General features: G+C 40.0%; 1 protein-coding gene across 6 annotated transcripts in view; it reads right to left on the bottom strand.

Moving 5' to 3' along the window:
- Positions 1-22,294, bottom strand: part of DGKI (diacylglycerol kinase iota) — a 199,444-nt gene that overhangs the window by 33,732 nt on the left and 143,418 nt on the right. For all 6 annotated transcript variants that reach the window (XM_059472537.1, XM_059472541.1, XM_059472540.1 and 3 more), the window contains 5 exons: positions 21,106-21,150; positions 18,027-18,096; positions 15,534-15,574; positions 13,806-13,933; positions 13,140-13,265 (listed from right to left, as the gene is read on the bottom strand). In XM_059472537.1, the coding sequence (XP_059328520.1) occupies positions 13,140-13,265; positions 13,806-13,933; positions 15,534-15,574; positions 18,027-18,096; positions 21,106-21,150 (410 nt within the window). The remainder of the gene's footprint in view (positions 1-13,139; positions 13,266-13,805; positions 13,934-15,533; positions 15,575-18,026; positions 18,097-21,105; positions 21,151-22,294) is intronic.

The following is a 22,294-nucleotide window of genomic DNA, read 5'->3' as shown; positions in this document are numbered from 1 at the left end:
TTTAATCAATAAACCTGAAGCAGAAACCATCTGCACCAGACCTATTTAAAACCAGCCATTTAATATTTAAAGGCCAAATAACAATCTCTATGCAGCAATTCTACTGGGGTTTATGACCATTCCACTTTCTTCCTGCTTAAGGAATGTAGTTCTGCAAACTTTTTAATTCAGTCTGACAACAGCTGCCTGTGATGAGGGGAGAGCAAGAGCTGTCAAATTAAACCCATTCCTTCTCATTTTGCAAGTGCATCTCTTCAGAATCAAAAGTGGAATCCCTGTTGGGATTTATTCACATATCCTCTGATTGCAAATGAAGAAAAATTTTAGCACATTAAGTGTTTTTAAAATATAGGTGAGGAAACCCTCTCATTCAGCAACTTGTATCAATACCCCTGTAACTCTGAGTCCCCTGCAGTCCTAGCTGCAAACAGTACATAATTTTACTGGTAGAAAGGCAGAACTGCTTTCTTTCCTGGAGCAGATAATGCTCAGTCTGGGCATGGCACTTGATGAAAAAATAAAAGCCTAAGAATTTCTAAGAGCTTCCCTACACTTTCACTGTGATCCTATACATTCCCAGCTCAGAGTGACCATCAGAGGCTGGAGAAGCACAGCAAGTTAGCAAGTTCAGCAAAGGCAAATGCAATGTTCTGCACTTCAGGAGGAGTAAACCAATGCCTCTACTCCATGCTTGTGAGACTTGAGAACAAGACAGACATTGACAAATTAGGCTGAGTTCCAGGAAGGGCTGCAGAGATGCTGTGGGCATAGGAGGACAGGCTATGGAAGCTGGGAAGTAAGAAGAAAAGCTATGGAAGCAAGAAGAGAAGGCTTGGGCAAAATCTAATTGCTGCCTTTAACTACTTAACAGGAGAGGATAAAGAAGACAGAGTCTGCATGAAGAAAGAAACAACAGTGACAAGCTGGCACATGGGAAATTCAGATTGGACGTTAAGGAAAAAAATTTCTACCATGTGGATGATTAAAGAGAAGAACAGGCTGTGTAAAGAGATTGTTGAATCTCCAGTTTTGAAGGTATTTAAAACTCATCTGGAAAAAGCTCTGAACTTCATCTAGCTGGATCTATCCTGAAGATTTGTATTAGATGACATTCAGAGTTGTTCCCAACCAAGTTGTTCTGCAACTCTTTAATTCTCTCTACAAAGCTTTCTGGTTTTACTACCTCATTTGTCCTGTTCTTCTTTCCTCTCAAATATTTCTCATAGACAATGACTATACTGCCTCACACACATGGGAAAATGCTGACCAGCAAAGCCCCCTGAATCTGAGAAATTCCATTCAAGTTATTTATCAGTTTGCAGAAATCTGTTTGGACATGTCCTGTAACCTGCAATGACCATCTAGAGACAAACACTAGAGATCTTATCCTTTCTTAATCCTACTAAAGGACAAGATCCATATTCTTTCTAGCATCTCTGTAACTTCTGATGCCTCAGTTGTAGCTTTTATATTTTTCAGATTCTGTACTGCTTCAGAGTGTACTTCTGAGCTGCATATTAAAGATGGTGAGCTCTCTTCACAGAGTAGGGAGACAAAACAATTCCTTTCCTAGCTTGGGACCAAGTCCAAATCTCAAGCCTAAGAACATAATCAATGTGGATTGAAGAGAGAAAAACAAGAAGGATGAGACTTAATAACCTAAAGGTGTAATTGGACAATTAACTCCAATATGTAAATGAACCAGAACTTATAAAAATGTGAGACCTCGTGACCAGTTGTCCATTTTTGTGACCATTTTGGGTTCATTTTGGTGCAGCCCTGGCTGGGCTCTTGTGCTGCCCAAGATGTACCTATTGAGGCCTCCTAATAAATATCTACTTTATTTTTTAGCTCCACCTAGTCTCTGTTCTGGGTCAGCCTTCACAAGGCATCACTTCCTTCAGCAGCCTCCATCTCCCCCTGCGCAGCAATCACAGCCTTAGGCTGTTCACACGCAGTCCAACATACAGAAGAGTAATTGGTGCTTCTTGGGAAAGCAGGGCAGCTCAGATGTGTTCCAGGCTGGGTCTCAGGCATGTCAGTGTCCCCTATATTGAACCATGTCTTTTTGCACTACTGCCTAACTTTTTATCTCTTACCTTTCCACTGTCCACTGAGGAATGTTTTAATGAAGACATGTAAAACCACAATGCAGCTATACCTGAAGCTGTACTGACACCCAGAGGACTTGTCTAGGAATTGCTGCTTAAAAGGGAATAGAAGATTTTATTGCTAAATCAGTTATAAACCCAAACCTGCTTATCATTAATTTTTTAAAAGGAGAAAAAGGATAGAGAAGTGTTCTATAAAATTCATCTTGGATAAAATAGTTCCACCTCAAAACATGACCTGAGCAAGGCTTGGTATTTAGTTGAAAAAGAAGGTCTTTCCAAATGAGCAGCAAGATCATTGTAGGATAATCACAGTTTGTCTGGATTCATTTTTTTGTTTTGTCTTTTTATAAATGCTTGGCCTTTCTCTTATCATCACATGGCACTAAAACATCTCAGTGGAATGCAAGAGAATTATTTTGAAGAAGGTCCTATCCCAGCTTCTTTGAAATGCCCTTCTTCCATTTCCAGACTTTAATTAAATCTTCAAAATCCTCACTGACCAATAGAAAGTGAAATCTAAGGACATTATGCTTTAGTGAAACAACAACCTGCATGCCAAGGGACTGGATGTTGTTTGACACAGGCCACTGTTAAGAAGACCTGGAACAGGAGCTAAAGTGGCTGCATTTATGCATTTCCTCAGCATTCTACATAAGAATAAAAACATATCTATTAGGTAGCAAAACATCTGGCTTTTCCTCAACAACAAATAAGTGCACTTTTACTTCTTCCAGGAAAAGATTAAAACAGAGGTCACTTTGTTAGGATTTCAGCTTTATTTAACCTTGAGAAAGAAATTATTTTGCTAAGCACAATACCATGACAACCCTATTTTGGGCACCTCAGGTATAACCTTGTTCATAAGACACAGCTTCTCTTGGCCCTCAGGCTAGATGGAGGTGAAGGCACATCAGCTGCTTGGTGTGTTGAGATACTACCCAAATAATTTTAGGCCACTTTGGGTTTCTAAACAATCCAGAAGCCACCCTAAATGGTGTGTTTGTAGAACAATGCAAACCAGACACTTTTGAGAAACAGCATTTTGTTCCAGAAACACATGAATCCCTCAGAAACAGATTATTGCAATTATGTTAAAAAATAAGTCACCTGATTTTCACAAGTGCTAAGCACTAAGAAACCCTCACTTTCCTGCCACCGTTTACAAAAGAATCTAAAAATTAAAAAATCACCTTAGTTAATATGCACAACACAGGGATCCTAGGCAGAGCAGAACTGCTGAGCTGTTTACACTCCTGCTATAGACTAATTGATGGAGAAAAAACTTCTATTGGGAGTTTCAGATATGGCTTTTGTGCTGCACTTTTAGATGTCTGGCACAGAAACAGCCATCTAGGAGTCAGAGTTACACTGGCTCCAAGCCACCTCTGGCTCTCTGATTTCAGCTCTTGGCATAATTTAGCCATGTCCATCTGTCCCTGCTGGCCCATGGGCATCAGCACTGCCAGAAGCTCAGCAAGGCTCTCTGTTATGGCCCTGCTCCCCTAGTATTTCCCTCCCTTGCTCACACCCCAGTGCCAGCACTGCTAAACACTCTGTCTCAGCTACCAAGACAAAGCTGTGGGTTTTACTGGGCCTTTCCTAATGCAGAGGAGCAGCAGGAAGCAGGGACAAAGTGAATGTTTTGAAGCTTCCAGAAGTTTCTCTGCTCTCCCAAGTCCTTTGGCGGGTGTGTTAAAGAGGCACTGTAGCTCCTACACCCTGCCACACCAGCCCAGAGCCAGGGGACTCAGGCACTCACACCAGACATGGAAGGGAAAGGGCAGCTCCCTGCAGAGCAGCCGTGCCAAGACACACAGCCTGGGAAAAAATCAACTTCCCAAGCAGCCTCAGCGAAAAACCTCATTTTGTGCCATGAGTCAAGTGAGGGCACATGTCAGAATATCGTCCCCAGCCTCACTAATATCTGCAGGTCTAAAATACTCCATTGCAAACCTCAAAAGGTGACCTATTTTCACGCAACTCTCCTTTGTCTTTACCTTTTTGTTGCATGGTATTTTTGATATTTCCCAGTTTTCAGCCACAGCAGAAATACAAACATGAAGATATTTGAAGAATTATTGAAAGGTTTGGGTTTTTTAAATTTAACACAGTCAACTCAGGTGAAGTAGTACTTCTGTGTGATATCTTAGAGCAGCTATTTTACCAAACTACATTTCTATTCTCTTTGCAAGTCTGTTAAACCAGAACTTAAGGATATGAACAGGAACCAAAATAGAGTCTGAATGCATCTAATGAGATGTCCAGGTGTGAAAGCTTGAACAGAGTTTGTAGCCCAATGTGTGTGTAACACATGTACAGGGCTGTTTCTTACCCAAGCTCTGAAGCTCACTGGTTTTGGCTTTGATAAGACAGCTTGGTACTGAGTGAGAACACATTAAGAACCAGCCTCCTCTCCAAGCAGATGGCAGCTCCTTATGGCAGGCACAGAGCACATGGACACAGGCTTGCTATTCCTGTGCAATGCCCAGAAAACTAGGACTGGGAGGTTTGGGATTGGGTTTTTGTTGTTTTGGTTTTTTTCTTACCTCAACTCCTACAAATGAGTAAAAAGTACACATAAATACAGACATACATGTCTAAAACTACAAGGTACACAAATTTTCCAGCCTTGATTGGCTTTTAAGTCTGCCATGCCAGAGAATACTTGACCTATATTTGTAAGAGTGGTTAAAGTATACCCAGAAGAATATACCTTTCTGTCAATCATCCTTTATCACCCCAGTAAACCCATCCATCCCCTTTTCCAGCACCTTTAATGTCACTGGGGACTGTAGGTCTGTTGTTTCCAGTCCATCAAGCTGGAGAGAGGGATATTCACATTGTGCAGTGGCATTGTCAGATCCACTATTGCTACCCTGCTCCTGCCAGGTACAGTTACCACAAGTCCAATACAGGGAAAGCAGTAGGCCCTAAAAATTAAATTATCAAATGTCATTTTCTTTTACCCAGACAAAAAGAAAATGAGATTATGAGAAGTCTTTCTCTTGACATATTGCTGTCTACTTTGCTGTAAAGCTGTTTTACCTCTCAGAGAAGATTCTGCTTTGCAAATCAAGGACCAAAGTAGGTAAGCAAGGATGCAGGCAAAGGGGGAGAAAGAACACAGTTGTTAAAAAAAAAGAGAGAAAATTGTCACAGACATCTTTTATGAAAAATCTTTTCTTTAGGATTTTTCCTCTTGAGAAGCTGAAAGACCTCAGGAACAAAATGTAAACAATGATTATCTGCTGCTGTGGAATGCAACAGGTGCATCTGTGATTGGTCTCACGTGGTTGTTTCTAATAAATGGCCAATCACAGTGAGCTAGCTCAGACTCTGTCTGAGCCACAAGCTTTTGTTGTCATTCTTTCTTTTGCTATTCTTAGCTAGCCTTCTGATGAAATCTTTTCTTTTATTCTTTTACTATAGTTTTAATATAATATATATCATAAAATAATAAATCAGCCTTCTGAAACAGAGTCAGATCCTTGTCTCTTCCCTCTTCCTCAGACCCCTCTGAACACCGTCACAGAAAATAAACTCTATTGCTTCAGTTTTATCTATCAGTCAAAGAGTGGAAAGCAGATTTGTAAATGTTAAGGTAAACCACTTCAAGGCAACCAAGGTACCCAGCTATCTCTACTTTGCCAACAAGATTTTTTTTTTTATCTTTTAAATGCAGCCCAAAATAAAAACTTACATTCCACGTGGAAAACTTGGCTTTGCCCCTTTGTCTGTTTGAAATATTCAGAAGGCATTTTCAAGCTAGGTGGTAGTTGACTTTTTACCATTCAGGTAAGATTGTTCCTTTGTCAAGTGCGTGTGCATTCTGTTGCTTGAAGCTGCCCCAAGGAGAGGAGGAGAGCTGGACTGCTTGCATTTCCCTTTTGGAAAGTGGGATGCCAGTCAAGAAGCAAGATCTCTCTAAAGAAGCCGATTTGTAGTCTCATCTTGTGTAGGAGTGCTTTGCATGTCACTGTCTGTGAAAATAATTTGCCAGCAGGGCGAATTTTCTCAGCTGTGCATCAGGTGTTGAGATGCCACAAAAGTGATTAAGAGGGGGCAGCTTGGTGAGAAAAGAGGAAGCCAAAATCCCACCCAGTCTACTCTGGGGAGCTAAATGCTGAGTGATAAAATGTATTGGTAATAAGTACTGAGGAGATAAAGAACACAGTACAGGATCCAGTAGAGGATGTGCTCTGTTTCTGCCATCTATCGAAGGGGAAGATGCACAAACCCAACTCACATGTGCACGCTGTTACTAAAACACCTTTGCCTCAACAGCACAGGCTGAAACTTCATTCTTGAAGAAAACACACACTCTCTGCATTGCATTCACATATATAAATAAGGTTATAGACATGCAAATCTAAACCAATTTCTGATTTCTTCTTTGCCCAATTATGCTTAACAAGAGCAGAACCAAAAATGGTGTCTTAAAGCTCAGTATTACTGGGCTGGGGTTGTCAGGATGACATGTAAGTACCAATTACTAATGAATGTTGCAGAAAAATTTAAGTAATACCCATGAATTTTATACAGCCCAGCTCTCTATAGATAAGGCCAGACTTGACAGTAGTGACATAAAAATTCTACTAATTAAAACAGGGGAAGAGATTATTAAATAAGGTTTTGCCTGTATGCAATCACTTAAAGGTAACACCAGAAGTTGCTGAAAGTTTGTTTTTAATAGCTTCCAGAACCATCTGATCCTCACTGTTTGCAAAGGTCCCTCAGGTCCAGTGCATGCCATCACCAGAAAGCTGTGGCTCATCTTCTGACCTAGCAGGGCTTGTGTGTGGCACCACTTGCCTTTGTCCTGCTTTTGTACCCTCAGACACCAGAACTAAGTGTCAGGATCTTTCCATACCCAGAGCCATCTCTGAGATGTTTCCACTCCAGCTGAAGTAGCACATCCTGAGTTGAGAGCATCTGTTCTCAAGTTTTACCCACTCAGAATAAACCAAGAGCATTTCTCATGCAGGCCAGTCTTTACAAAGGTATTTCAGTATGAACATTCCTCTCCACTCTCTCTTTTCAGCATTGTTTTCCTCTTCCAACTCTGCCTTTCTTCTACAGCTGAGTCAAGGTGTGTTTACTAATTAGACATGGCCAGGAGTCCCTGAACAATTCTTGCATTTTTTCCCCACTGAAAAATCTCCCAAAACAATGAATATTGCTAAGAACTCAATGTACATAGAGAAACTGTATTCACAAGAGAAGCTTAAAATACATTACATTTTTTACCACACCTGTGCACTAGACTAAAAAAATTAACAGGTGCCATCCTTGTCAAAGAATTCTTCATCAGTGGGGATAATGGAAGATTTATAGAGGAACTGAAGAAAGGTTTTCCTAATGGTGGATAAATTGCAGCTCCTATCTGGGATGTGTATAAAATGTTAAGTATTGTGACTGCAACATGCTGACAAATAGCAAAAGCTTTAAAGATACAGGATCAAACCCCACACTAAAATGCATCACTTTTTTCACACTCGGTTTCTCTTAGGGAACTTGCTTTCATTCCAAACAATTCCTTATTCATTTGCTGTATTCTTATAATTTATTCTTCATGGCTTTCTTCAAATTTTTTTCCCTATTTAATCCATGTTTACCTTCTTATGAATAATTCTAAGTCCTCTTTACAACACTTTCCCTCTTCTTTGGGTCTACATCTTCCTTTCCAGTGCCAACCCCACCTTTTTTACATCACTTTCCTAGCAAGAGGCAGAGTTGCTTTAGGCAAATCTCTCATGCTCCACTTTTAGGTAGTGAGAAAGATGCTATTTGTAAAAGTATCCAAGACAACAGAAGAGAAAGAAAAAAGAGAGCTAAGCAAAAAAACACTGCATTCTGTTATATTTGAGTTCCATTATAAGGACTACACAGGAGTCTACAGTAAAGGTAATGGTGATTTACACCTTCACTAAAATAAGATTTGTTTGAAAGCAATCAGTATTCATGGAGTCTCATCTGCAAAATGGAAAGCAATTCTTACAGGTACACAAATACCTGATTAAGACATACACACTTCACTCTTGCAGTGTAATTTTATAAATGCAGCTTGAACTAAATCTGAACCTGAAAATTAATTAAGATTTTGCTATCAAAAACACCAGAGTAGACAACTCTGCCTATTTAGGAGCCAATGCTGAGTTTTCCAACACAATATTTTTTCAGGCAAACTCTTAGATTTTTCATGTCCTTACCAACCTTTGAAATTTTAAAGATTCACTGTCACCAGGCAGTCCCTGCCTAGCATGCTTTGAATCATGTTTTTATATTTTTTAAGCTTCCACTAAGCTAGCATTCTTTCTCCTTTAACATGCAAATTTGTATCCCTGATGCTCTTATCATCTTGTAATACATGAAAATTTCTCTTTAAAAAATACCCTAAACCACCTTGTAACATCTGTGTTGTCACACTGATTTCCTGGGCAATGATCAGATCCTTGAGGCTGAGTGAAACACTTGGCATTTAGCCTTTTTCTTCTTCCCTCTGAGAAACTAGGTTATTACAGCTTCATAAAGCAATGCCTGGATGGTATTACTAGCTAATTAATGTCTATTTAGTGGAAAGGGCTGCAGCCATCTTCCAGCACCTACAGGCATTTATTTCTTCCTCTCCCTAACAAGACCAGATGGCATCATCCTGGCCAACCTTCGCCCACCCTTCACAAGCCATGCACTTGATCCAGAAAATGCAGCCAGCAGCTTGGGAAACACATTACCATCACAGCTGGACAGAGGCTAGAAAAGAGCTGGTTGCTGCCCTGAATGGTGGGAAAATTAATGACTTCAGTTAAAAGACATAGATTAAACTTCTACCAAGATATAGTCACCTTTTCATCTCTGTATGCTGTTGGGGTTTTTATTTTATCGAATTTTCCAGCTCTCATCACATAACAGGGTGACAACCAAGAAGAGAAATATATGGCCAACAACAAACGCTCAGCAAGCTGTAAGGTCGTCTGCATCTCACTGCACCATTTAATCATAGGATGAAACCACTTATGTACAAAGGAAGGGTCCAATTTCCAGCATCAGTGCAGTCAGACTAGAATATTTATCTTTTTTTCAAGATCAAGCACCTCTAGTCCCAGTAAATTGTCGTCCCAATGTGTTTTTTTAATACAGCGTTCACACTAATTGATATCCCTATTAAACTACAATCTGCCCCAGCTCATGGTTACTGCATCAAGACACTGTTTCATGTCCTGTACAATCCACCACAGATCAAAGAGCCATCAAATAAGGAACACAACATGAAATACTATTAACCAACACCTACCTGAAATTAACATGAATTCAGTTAATTGAAGAAAAAGCATAATTTTTATCTCAGAAAGACCCCTGCCTCAAAACCATTATATTCACACTATGCTTTTACCAAACAAGCTTGTGATCAAAAGAAACACCTAACATTAGAATTAGTTTCAGAACATGTATTCTGTTCTCTGCTTTCATTTATTGAAATAATATAAGAGTTCATTCAACTTTGAAATTTTAGCTACATTCCTCACTTGTCAGAAAGAATTACTTTATCTTAAAGAAGTTTTATATATATGTATATACATATATAAATATGTATATACACACATCTGTATGTGTGTATATAGTGATGACAGATACACTCTAAGCATCCTGAAGATACATTATGACCAGCTGTGGTCATATCCTGTTTAGGAGAAAAAATGACCACTGAGAAAGCACTCCCAGTGAGTCAACAATGATCCCTTTCTCTCACACCAAGTCTCCTGTCATTTGCCCTAGGCTATAGGATAATGTATTTTGGCTGTACAATATCTCTGACTCAATAAAACATTGGATGCTGATGACTCTTAGAAGATCCATGAGAGCTCTGTGTACAGGAGGAATTGACTGCTCTGTACTCTGCCATATTCCTGTTTAGGAATTTTGCTGAAATCCTTTTTTCGAGTTTTAATTGAAAAATAATTTCTGAAGGGACAAATCTCTGGAAAAAAACCCATGAGGAACTTCGGCTGCCAAAATATAATAATGCTTTCTAGAGTACTAATTTTTTTCTTTAAAGTGCCATGTTAGATTTTTTTTTTTTTAGATTGCTAAGTTAAACATCCAGAAGCTTGGAAATTTGGGATCATACTTCAACCCTGTTTCACTCAAATATTATGAAAAATTGTAGTCACTTTGCCACTTTCTATTTTCTTCTGCTGGAGTCTTGTCTCAGAGTTTAAGTCAAAACCTTCTTGATATCCTCCCATATATGCACTGCACAGCCTCAAAATTTATTTCTTCCACACTGCCAAGACTGTGCACAGAATGCAAAATGATTCATGTCCTGCTAAGCACCTCTGACAGAGTCTCCCCATAGTATCCAGGTTTCTCAAGACCATGAAATTTGCCCTCCCTGTGCTCCTTTAAGGTGAGGTTGCAATATTATCTGTATTCTGCAGCTGGGAAACCAGGCACTAACTTTCCATTCATTTTAGTCATACAACCTGAGGGAACAGAAATCCTATTTCACAGTTTCCAGCCCTCCACACTCTTTCAAAAATCCCTCTGTAGTGGCCCCCAGTAACCAAACCTACTTCACTGTGGACATGCACAGAATGAGAAAGTCCATGGTTAACTGGCCACTTGTGAAAAGTTTGTTGTAAATCCTCACCATTCAAAAATTCTGTCACACATGCTGAAAAGAGAAGCCAGTCCCACAGAGCATCATTCAACTGTCTTAAATTTAATAACAGGTTGCTGCCTCCACTGCAGTCCCCTGACTCACTTACCATACACTTCCACCTTGGTGGCAAGTGAGGCAGTTTTTAAATATATTTCAGAGCTTACTCACCTGTGTAATAACATGATTAAATTCAGAATTCTCTATTCTGGAGAGAAACAGCCACAGACCCTTCCCCCATGCCCCTAGCCTGTCTCACTCATCTCTTACCTATCTGTACCCCATGCCCTCCTCCTTGTCATTATTTTCATTCCGACTCCCCAGACACCTGGTTATCCTCTGTGCTCTGAACAGCTCCCATCCTTTAATCCTGTTCCCCAAATCCCTGCACATGCTCTCTTTGTGCTTCTACTCCTTGCAACCTCTTTTCCTTGTTTCTTCACACACCTTGTTCTGACCATCTCCATCTGACCAGGACTGATGCATCCCATTTCTCCCTGCTGCTGGAGATCAGATAATGAGCAGCACAGTCCCACTTCCCTCAGGTCTGCAACCTGAATTAAGCCTAGAGGAGCATAACTCCTCTGTGAGCATGTACAGACAGAAACTTTGGAAAGCAAAGCTCTTGAATCTGAGGTGTCTCCACAGTGCACGAACAGCCTCATCAGCAGGGCCAATTCAGGGGTAATTTTCAAGACAGCAAAAGGCATCTCCCTGGTATTATGATGACATTTTACTAAATGTCAAGCTTCCAAATTTTCATTCCAATGAGGTTCATTCCACTACCAGCACTAACACAACTCAGGAAAGGACCACTGGATTTATTTATTTGAAGGAAGGTCATTTAAAGAAGCACATTTCCCACAAATCTTGTCTTCATAAAGAACTGGCTTTTTTGTTAAAGTGTTTACTAAAAGAAAAAGAATCATAGACTGAGTCTTAGCATGAAATATTCAGCCAAAACAATTAAAGTTTAGAGAAATTGTAAACAATTCCTCATAGTAGGCAGTGACAGGGACACTTTACTCTGAGCAATGCTACTAGCTTACTTTGTACTTAATAAATCCACCAAATGTAATTGTTACAGCTAAGCAAACATTTCCAGTCATGCTGATGTAAACAAAATCACTCTTCTTATCAATAAGAAATTAGTCCACCTGTTCTCACCATCTCTCCACACTGCCTTGAGCTGTCTAAGCATCATTTTTCTCACAGCTTTGCCAGCTTTTGGACCCTGCCATTCCAGTCTATGGAAAAAAATGAACCTGAAATCATCATTCTTCACTTTGCAAAGAATATCAAGAACTGGTCCAGAATCCCTCAGGGAGAAAAACAGGTGATTTTCTCCTGGCAGTGCTACCTTGATCCCCCTTTCTTGCCATGACATCTCCTCCTGACAGCATTTTCCAGCTAGCTGGAAAGTTTCCAGTTGGTAGCCTCATGTCTAAACAGCCTGCCATCCCCACTGCACCTGTCCCAGAGCTGTAGGCTCTGCCTGCCCTGTACCTTGCAGCCCTCCCCCACACACATCCTAACATTAAAAAAAACCTGAAAAAAAGGCCACATTGTCACTAACCCTAATTTTTCTATCCTAAGTCTTAAAACCTGCCTACGGGGCTACTGATACAGTAGAACTAGAAACACAATTATACATTATTTACTTGAGGGATAGGAGGAATACAACCCCAAGTCACAAATAACTTCAAATCCAGCAACAGAGTTTCTGGCAGACATTTCTCATCTAATCTTTGGTAGTGATCCACTGATGGTTTTGAAAATCTAAAGCGAAATAACCAAAAAGTTGAGAACAATTTCTAACATAGGTAAGCAGAATAAAGAAGTATTTTTAACTCAATCTGAACATAGTAGATAGTACTAAGGAAAAAATTTCTTTTATGGGGAAATTATCAAAAAGAAAATGACTGTACAACCATCCTACATGGTTCAAGATTACATGAAAACCTTTGCCTACATCTTTGACAGCAAGCAGCAGTTCTGGAGGTTTCTGTTTTATCACATTTGCATCAGAACTACCTTGAGAGTGAATGCTTTGACCTTCCACCAAACCAGTTGCCAAGAAGATTTTCTAAGCTGTAACTTCAGACATCAAAAATAAGGCATTTTCTTTCAGAAACTTGGATTTAGGTTTATTAAAAGGGGAGGGTGCCACAGAGAATGAAACAAAGGCAAGAATATAAAATAACGGACAAAGAGGAAGAACAGAATGGCAAAGCAAAAGAGAAATAGCAAAAAGTATTTGCAATTTCAGCATCTCGGCACAATTAATTAAGCTTAAAGGAGACATTAAGAGTTGTCTGTGGTGACAGGGACCGTGCATCATCAAGCAGAGAAATGCAGAGGGCTCTTACTGCAGCATATGTGTCTGGCTGGCGTCCTTTGGTTTGTCAGGTACCTCGTAGTGGGGAGAAATCTTTCCAAGGCCGCTGTCGCTCAGCATCCTCTTCCGAACTGTGGGGTTCCACCGCTCCGATATTCTAAGGAAAGAAGGAGCAAGAGAAAGGCATTCACACCCCACTTCAAAGCTGTCTTCCCTTGCTCATTGGTTGCCAGCATTTTTCAGCCCATAGCAAGTTAAAATAGATTAATTCACTATGAGTGCTGTTCCTAAAGACAATTAGAAGCATTTCTGGTCTGTCAAGAGGATGATAAGAAACAGAGACACTTCATGATCATTCTTAGACACAAAGGCTTCAGGGCTTTACACAGTGGGATCAGAACTCTGACAACGCAGAGAAGTTTGTGACTCAATCTTTGTTAGGAGATTTATGTCAGGATTTAGGGTCAGGTGGTGTGAGGTGATTAAAAGGTGCTGAAGTCCACTAGTCCTGCTGTGTGTTCCAGAAAGCCTAATAAGAGTAGATGCTACACTGCTGTTCTCCTGTCATTACCACAGCTGGACTTGTTCCTACAGAATACCTGCCATCCCACATCTCCTAATCCTCCAGAAAAGGGGGCCAGAAAGAGAAGTCCATCTCTAACACACCTGCTGAAAAGCAGATTCCAGCAGCACTCACCCAGTTGCCTGCTCCACTACCAGGTCAGGCATTCCTGGAGGCGTTCCCACCTGCTGAGACATTACCATCTCCGGGTCCAGGATAAAAATCTCGTCCTGCGAAATTTCCGTCACAAAGTGCAAATGTTCCTGTCAGAGTGACACAAGCAACAAATAATGAACCTGCAGCATCACTGGTCCCTCAGAGTACCCAGCTGCCCTAGAATGAGTTGAGTGCATGTCAGGTTCCCTGGAGAATATTCAAGGGACTCTGCATGTAAGTGTGTACTCACACACACATTAACATCAATGCCACAGAAGTCACCAATTTATATGTCATTGATTTCAAGTCAAACAAGATTCTCCATGAGCAAGCTGCACACTCACAGCAATATTTTAAAGGCTGTTCCTTGATGACTATGCCATTCTGATGAAACCTGGAGGTCTACCCATAAAGCTGAGGTCTACATTTTGAAATGAGGACCAAGAGTTGAAGTCTCTTCTTTGATGATGGTTGATAGAACTTTTCTCTGTTTGGGGATACTCTTCCAGATCTCCACCAGTTGTACATTCTGTTTTCACATCTCCATTACCAAAGCTCTCTTTCTCAATCCTTTATTTTTGGTATTGACACTGAAGGCTTATTGCCTTCCAAAAAAAAAACACTGAGTGTAAGTATGCCTGTCTATGTAGGCAAACAGGCAGGAAATTTGCCACAGTTTGTGTGCTGGCACCAACGCACGGTATTTAATTTTTTCCCCACAGAATCACAGGATGAAGGAGTAGGCATTAAAAATGACCATTAGTACAGTATCAAGGATTGGAGAAATGCAGAATAAGCCAAACAGAGTCAAATTGCCCAGTTTAGTCTGTAGCAGCATCTTCTTCACCCCTGCCTTCCCAATGTTAGATTACAACATCAAAGCATTTATTTGACTGTGTGCAAAGAAGTCCCACAGTGTCTACATGCAGACAGGGTACAGGGGAACTCTGAACTAAAGTCACAGCTCCTTCTGCTTGAGCTAAAGCACCAGCTGCTTTTGCTAAGAAACAGTAACATTTTCATGTGATTCAGAAACAGCTTACACAGCTCTCGGGGGACCAGATACAAACAACCACAGTGTGAAATCAACAATTTGCGCTTAATGCTAAGCAACTAATTGGCCCATTCTGGCTACAAATCAGAAACACCAAAAGCCCTGTAAAATTTTCAGTGTCTTTTTAAAAATATATTCAGATTGTCAGATCTATGCCACAGGTTTGAACCCAGCAGAGATACACATTGTTTTGGGGTTCCTTGTGAATATTTTGTGCATCTCTGTTCATAATTCTCAAATTGTAACAATATCTTAATTTCCATAGCTATTTCACGGCACACACATGCACATACAGGAGGCAAGACTTCTGGTGCCTAAAGGCAACATTGAAAAGATAAATACAAATATGTTGGTGCTACACAGATGTCCCAAGTAAGATTTGATAAGGAAAACAATTGCAGAAAATTCTGATCTCTATCAGATTGGTAGTAAACAGAATGGCAGATGGTCAGCAGACACAAGACTTCAGTAAAACAACATGAATTAGATCAACTAAAAAGCAGCCCAGAGTTTTTTCTCTACTTCTCATGAGACATCATGAGTAACATTTTGCAATAGACAGGAAGAATGGCAGATAATTCATTTTAAGATGCATTTGATGTAGCTTTAAAAATAAAGAAATGAATAGAAACAAAAAATGAATAAGGATTTACCTGAGATCTGTCAATGCGGTAAAAACGATCAGCAGAAGTTGCTGCAAGACAGAGAAACAACAGCAGAAAATAGTGTGAGCAGGACTGCATGGACAAACTGGGCTGCACTAACATCACTGGCTCCTAAAACACCCCCTGTGACAGGGAAGTCACAGTGGCTCCACAAGAACACAAGTTTATTCCTTATGTCCTTTTGAGTGGTGTGTCTTGGGTCAGTACTGTGACCAACATCTTTGTCAGCAGCACGGAGAATGGAATCAAGCGTGCCCACAGCAAGTTCCTTGCTCACAGCAGCCTTGGTGGAGCAGTGAACACATTACACTGGAGTAAAGGGACACAGCCAGGGGGACCTTGGCACGTTTGAGAGGTGGGACAGTGCAAACCTCATGGAGGTCAGCAAAGTGCAAGGTCCTGCACAGAAACCATGGCAGTCCCTGCACACCTACAGGCTAGGTGGAGAAGTGATTGAGAGCAGCCCTACAGAGAAGGACTTGGGGGTGATGGCTGGTGAAAAACTCGGCATGAGCCAGCTGGGTGAGCTTTTAGCCCAGAAAGCCAGGCATGTCCTGGGTGTCTGTGAAAAGGAAAGTGGCCAGCAGGTCAAGGGAAGGGATTGTCTGCCTCTGCTCTTCTGAGACCTCACCTGGAGCGCTGTGTACAGTTCTGCTGCCCCCAGCACAAGAAGCACCTGGAACTGTCAGAGCAAGTCCAGAGGAGGGCTGTGAAGTTTTTATGGGGACTGGAGCATCTCCCTTACAAAGACAGGCTGAGAAATTTGGGGCTGCTCAGCCTGGAGAACAGAAGGTTGCATGGAGACGTCAAAGCAACCTTCCAGCATCTGAAGATGTCTACAGGGAGGCTGATGACACACCCTTCATCATGAACTCTGGTGGCAGGACAAGGAGTAAGGGGTACAGACTGAAAAAAGGGGAAATTCAGGCTGGGTATTAGGAAGAAATTACTGTGAGAGTGGTGAGATAGAATTCACAAGAATGACTTGTGAATTCCCCAACCCTGGTAGTTTTTAAGGTCAGGCTGGGTAAGGCCTTGAGCAGCCTGGTTTAGTGAGAAGTGTCCCTGGCCATGGCAGGGATGGGTTGGGCCTAGATGATCTTTAAGGTCTCTTCCAACCATTAACATTCTATGATTCTGCAATATTCCTATCCCATTAAATGCTGAATTTAAAGAGAAGGCTTAATGAAACAGTAGTCACTGAAAACATTAACTTAATAATTTAAAATGTATAAAATGGATTTCAGTCTTATAAGAAGAATTGATTACATTAAAATATGTGACAGAAAAATCTGATTTGTTCTGATGAGAGTATAGCAAGCATATACTCAATTTGATGGGTCTAATGGGATTAATTCAAATTCTGAATCTAAAGAACAATAATATGCTTAGGAGCTCTTTATAAATCAAATGTTCGGCCACAGATATTGACTCTGAATTAGCAATATGCTCAAGGAAAATTTATTCTACTCAGAAAAATACACAAAAATAGGGGGATTCACTAAATAAAGCACGTATTATGAATCTTGTCATTGCCAAATAATTTATATTACTAACCTCAAAAGTATTTATCATCTACAATGTGCTTCACCAGATGTGATTTTTTCTTATCTGCTTTGCATTTATTTGGGTGAATGAAATCAGGTTCATTCACTCTGCAGTTTTGACACAAGAGCACAGTAATGTAGCATTGTAGGTTTTGGCACCTCACAGGAATACCAAATACTAAAGACAAAAATTGAACACATCTACCCATCCAGATTTCTCCAAAAACCAAACAGATTCTCACTATGGCTTTTATCAATGTCCCTCATGAGAGACAAGGAATGTTGATTAGAAATTGCCAAGGAGAATTTGGTTTTGTTTTGAGCATTAAAAATTTAAGCCTCCCCATGCTGAAGCTTTTGTAAAAGCAGATGCCATCCATTTCAGCTGCTAATTCCTGTGCTCTGGAGCCTGATGTAAGGCCCTGATAAGTCATCTGCTTTGACAAAGTCTGGGTCAAATACAAGTGCAGCTCTCCACCACAGGGTTACAAGGAGAGGGAGGTACATTTCTGTCACCTAAAAATTTTAGTGCCTAAAGACTACAGCACCTGCAGAGAAACCAGGGTGAAGAGCTCAGCCTTACACCAAGCAGTGAATTGCCACAACTGGCTGCACTCTGAGCTCTGGCAGTGCATGCAGTTAAGTCTGCTCATCACAGCAGAGGCACTGATAAACCAAGCTTCTAACCTGCCTCAGGGACAAGGAAAAGGCTAACCTGCCTCTCTGTGGCAAGAGAAAGCTACAGCAGATATTTTGATTGTTAGATGAAGGGCCTGTTTAATTTTTTAGAGGGAAGTGGGAGACTCAGCTCCGTTTTTACCTGCTCAGTGTAACAAGAAGGAACTCCTCTCTAGTGTTACACTCAGAACTATCCTCCATAAGCACACATGAAGCAGGCAGCATGCTGGGCACAGCAGAAGGGAGATGCACTTACCATCTAGGAAGCACCATCTAGGAGAGAGCCTCTGAACAGAAAGTACTCTGGGGAAAGAGCTTTCCTGGTCCTGGATAGGGCATGAAAATTATGTTATTAAAGAAAACCCAGCAAACTGTTTCTTCTCTGAAAAGGACTATTTTCTGGACTTCGACTTTTTCATTTTGCTTTACTGACATTGCACAATGTGCAAAATCTATATAACCCAGGAACAAAATGAAATTATTGGGCAGGAATTAAGATCTTCTTCCTGACCTGTACTTATCAAAGACTCAAACAGGCTACCCCATGTCTTTTTAGCTCATACTGGAGAGGCAAAAGGGATCAAAAGGGATCTAAGAGAGCAGAGGATGATCATGGCTCTGCTCCATGCTGCCAGTGAATAGTCAGCCAGCTTCCTAAATCTGCTGCATATAACATTTAAATGCAAACATATCTGCACAGGGCAAAACAGAGTAGCATAGATCTTTGGCACACACAGTTTGTATAGACACAGATTCTATCCTTATTCACATCTTAAGCAGTACAATCAGCACATCTGTAAATGCTGTAAATTCAGGTACATGTTGGCTCAAGATTTAAACTTTACTCTTCTTTCAGACAACAGAGCAGAATATCAAGTCACATGGTAGGAAAAGAAAAAGTAAAAGCAATAGGAAGGATTTTACTTGATCCCATAAACCTTATTCTCATGTGTAACTTATGATATCCGGCCTCTGTGCATCACAGAGATGGAGACAATGGCAGCAAAACATCCCATTGGGTGAACTCTAACTGTACATAAGGAGGAAATAACGCATCTCAGGGATTCAACAAAAACAAATTTAAAATACAGCTTTGTCTAATACAGGTGAGCAGACTTTTGGGATTTTAGGTTTGATTGTATTGCTACTGGAGGGTTTGTCACAAAATCAAGGATCTCTGAAACCCACTAGGCTTGCTGACACGATTGTATCTACATGCACAAAGCTTTATATTTAGTCCACCCTGTGAGGAATGGAGGGGACTGCAACACAAAGGAGAAAAGAAAGAAAACATCCAATAGTGTGTACTAAAATGCAGTTTATAAAAAGAGGAGAAACGAGTAAAATTCATATAGTACAAAATGCTGAGAAAATGAAGATAGGAATACTGCTGGTAAATGTCAACTTGAGTCACAAATTGCACATTCTGACATACTCCCTCTAAGACTTCATTGCAGTTCCACTACAGAACTAGTTTGCAAAGTTTCAGGCCCATGAGAATGATATTTTTTGAGCATTAAACTCATTAGAGAAACAAAGCAGAATGAGAAAACACTCCTGTATATTTTTTCTCATTTGCACTTTGGTTTGCTAATATTTCTGCTGACTGCCTATGTTTTGAACTGCAGAGGAATTACACAAGAAAATTGTATTTACGAGATTTAAAAGTACCCATGGCACTTTATTAGTGAGGTATAAAGACTGCTCAATCAGCTCAAGCACCCTATTCATACCTGTTATCCCCCTCTTCTTCCCATTTCTGTAAAATGTAGAGGGATACCAACAAATATGGAACAAACCTCAAATTAACCTAATGAGACAATTTGCAGAAATGAACTACTGAGGGAAAAAAAAAGAATACTAGACAAACAAGTACTGAAGACAAAACAGAGAGAGGGTGCATTTAAAATGTAGCATCATAAAAAATGAATGGTATGTTAGGGATTTCACACTGCTGTGCACTAGAGAAGATGGGTAGGCATCTAATTTATATACTGCTGTAACAGCAGAGGTTAGAGCCAAGTATGGAGCTGATTTCTGACATTTCATACTCTCTTGTACATCTCCCCATACACACAGATTTTGCTCTTCATTTTACCTCAGGCAGTTTCCTACACATGGAGCAGTCAGCAGCCACTTAGGTTAATTCATAATGAGTGGAACAGAACCATACATGCTGGTTTATTAGTCAATTTGCTAGACACTAACACTGTTCTAAAACCCAGTTCCAGGGCAATGACTGATGGAAATGTCAAGAATATGAAGTTAGCATTGGATAGGGAAACAAAGAAACAAACTATCAACTGATATAAAGAAGGCAAGTCCAGGAAAACATGCCAAATTGCATTTTCTTATAGTGTCTGCAGTCACTACAGCATCTACAGGCATTCCTGTGAAACTGGAATTTTTTTCTGCATCCCCCAAGTAATCATTAACCCCAAAAAATTATCTGCAATTTCACCACAATTGGTTCCTGTAGTTTGGCTCTCTGTGTGCTTCAGTGAACTCATTCCTGTTGATCCAACAAGACTTGCATTGTTATTTGTAGGAAGATGCTATCAGCACCATGCAAACTTGTCCTGTGATCCTAAGCACTGTGTCAACTGACCATGGTCTGTGCCAAATGTCCATGCTAATATCAGATCAGTTCAGGAGTCAGTAGAGTTAGCCTCACTCAGTTTACTTCCACTTTAAGCACTCTACAATGAATTATTCTACTGAAAGAAATACACATTCTTGAAGGATACTTCCAACTGAAAAGACAAGTTCTGTACTGCATAAAATGTAGAATAAAGTTGTAAAACACAAAGAGACCAATTTTAAGAACTATCCATCTAAACTAAAAGCTATTTATCTCATGCAGAAAACACACATGTGCTTACGATGGACTAAAATATTACCCTGAATATTATGTAAAGTGAAGGTAGATGGCTGTCCTGTACAGAATTATTAAGAAGCTGGGCCTGCTAAAACACCTTTTTTTCCCCTCTTTGATTGACTTCATTACAACAGCTATGAAATACAACATGTCATTGTTCAGTTTCTCAGACAGAGAAAAAATTTTGCTTTTGTCATTTGTTCTAGAGGAAACATTTTCTTATTCACTTCAATGTGGAAAATACTGCTATTGCAATATCACAAGCATCAGCAAGCTTTGCTAATTATAAAGGTGATTCCATAAAACTTGTCCAGGAGAAAGCAGAACTTGCTTCCAATATTTAAGGGTAAATCAGATAATTAGAAATTCATCTAACATACAGGTTCAAATACAAAGAGCATCATTCCCATATTTAAGCCTCTTTCTGCTCTGATACTAAAAGAAAAGCTTATCTTACCTGGTAATGAACTCTTTGTGTAGTAGAGGTTACTGACTGTAGGTCCTAGCAGGAGAATGAAAGACAGGGCAGTGATGAAAAAGAGTAAAGCAACAACAAGAGCTGTTTGTAGCTCTACTATCTGAAGTGGTTGGGTGAAAACAAATCATTTGGCAAATATTTTTCACTGTTTGTAAGCATATGAAACAAATGCCACAGAAAAGCTAAGGAAAGCTCACTCAAAGTTTAGATTTGTATGTATTTGGCCCAAAAAACTAGTTTCAAAAAGAGATGACACTAATGTATCTTATCATGTTAAAAAAAAACTATTTGTTCCAAGAGAACTATCTAAATTTACAATATCAGCACCAAAATTAATGAAAATATGTCATAAATCTTTAAGACACTTTTGCAAATATTTCTGAGTGATTAATGCACTTCAGAAAATCACTGACAGTTCTCTCTATTTTAAGACAACCTCACTCCAAGAAGGTCATACCAGAATGGTCCTGACATTTAACAGGGTTCAGGCATCTAATTTATTTTAACAGAGATTTTGTCAAATAGTTATAGCACATGACATAGTCTACTAAAGAGCCTGGCCTGCAGAATATTGCCCTGCAGCAGCATGGAAACTGGCAGAGCTCAGCAAACCTTGGCACCTCTACTCCCAGCAAATGGGACTGAGCCAAATCAAGCACACATGCAAAAATTAGTACAAACCCTGCAAAAGGTTGGAGAAACACAATTCCTTCCATAATCACTATGGGTAATTAAGTCAACCAAAATTTCTAACTGTGCTTCCTTCAGGGATTGTACTTAAGACTGCCTGGACTCAGTGTGAGATCACATTTCTAATCTAATCTAATAAGATCATCATCATAAGTATTTCACTGTAATTTCCTGTACTGGATACTTCAAATATGCACCACCTTACAATATGGATTTATGTCTGATAATAATAGTCACACTCCAGGTCTGACTGTCCAGAAATGCATTTGATAAAGGGAATCCTGGCTGAAATACAAAGAAGTGAAAGCCTCAAGTGAGATACTAAGTTTCATATTCAGATTGCAAGTGTGGAGTTCCAAAATCTATTGGAAATTAATGGCTCCCAAGGAGTTCAATGGAAGGGATGAGCTTCATAGTCCTATGTATACTAGACCAACAATTTATAAAGTCTTGTAAATGTTCATATATAAATTGTTTA

This window comes from Ammospiza nelsoni, chromosome 5, assembly GCF_027579445.1.
Source record: "Ammospiza nelsoni isolate bAmmNel1 chromosome 5, bAmmNel1.pri, whole genome shotgun sequence".
In the NCBI taxonomy this organism is placed as follows: Eukaryota; Metazoa; Chordata; class Aves; order Passeriformes; family Passerellidae; genus Ammospiza; species Ammospiza nelsoni.
The sequence above is the reverse complement of the archived record's forward strand: the minus strand, read 5'-3'. Positions and strand labels throughout refer to the sequence as shown.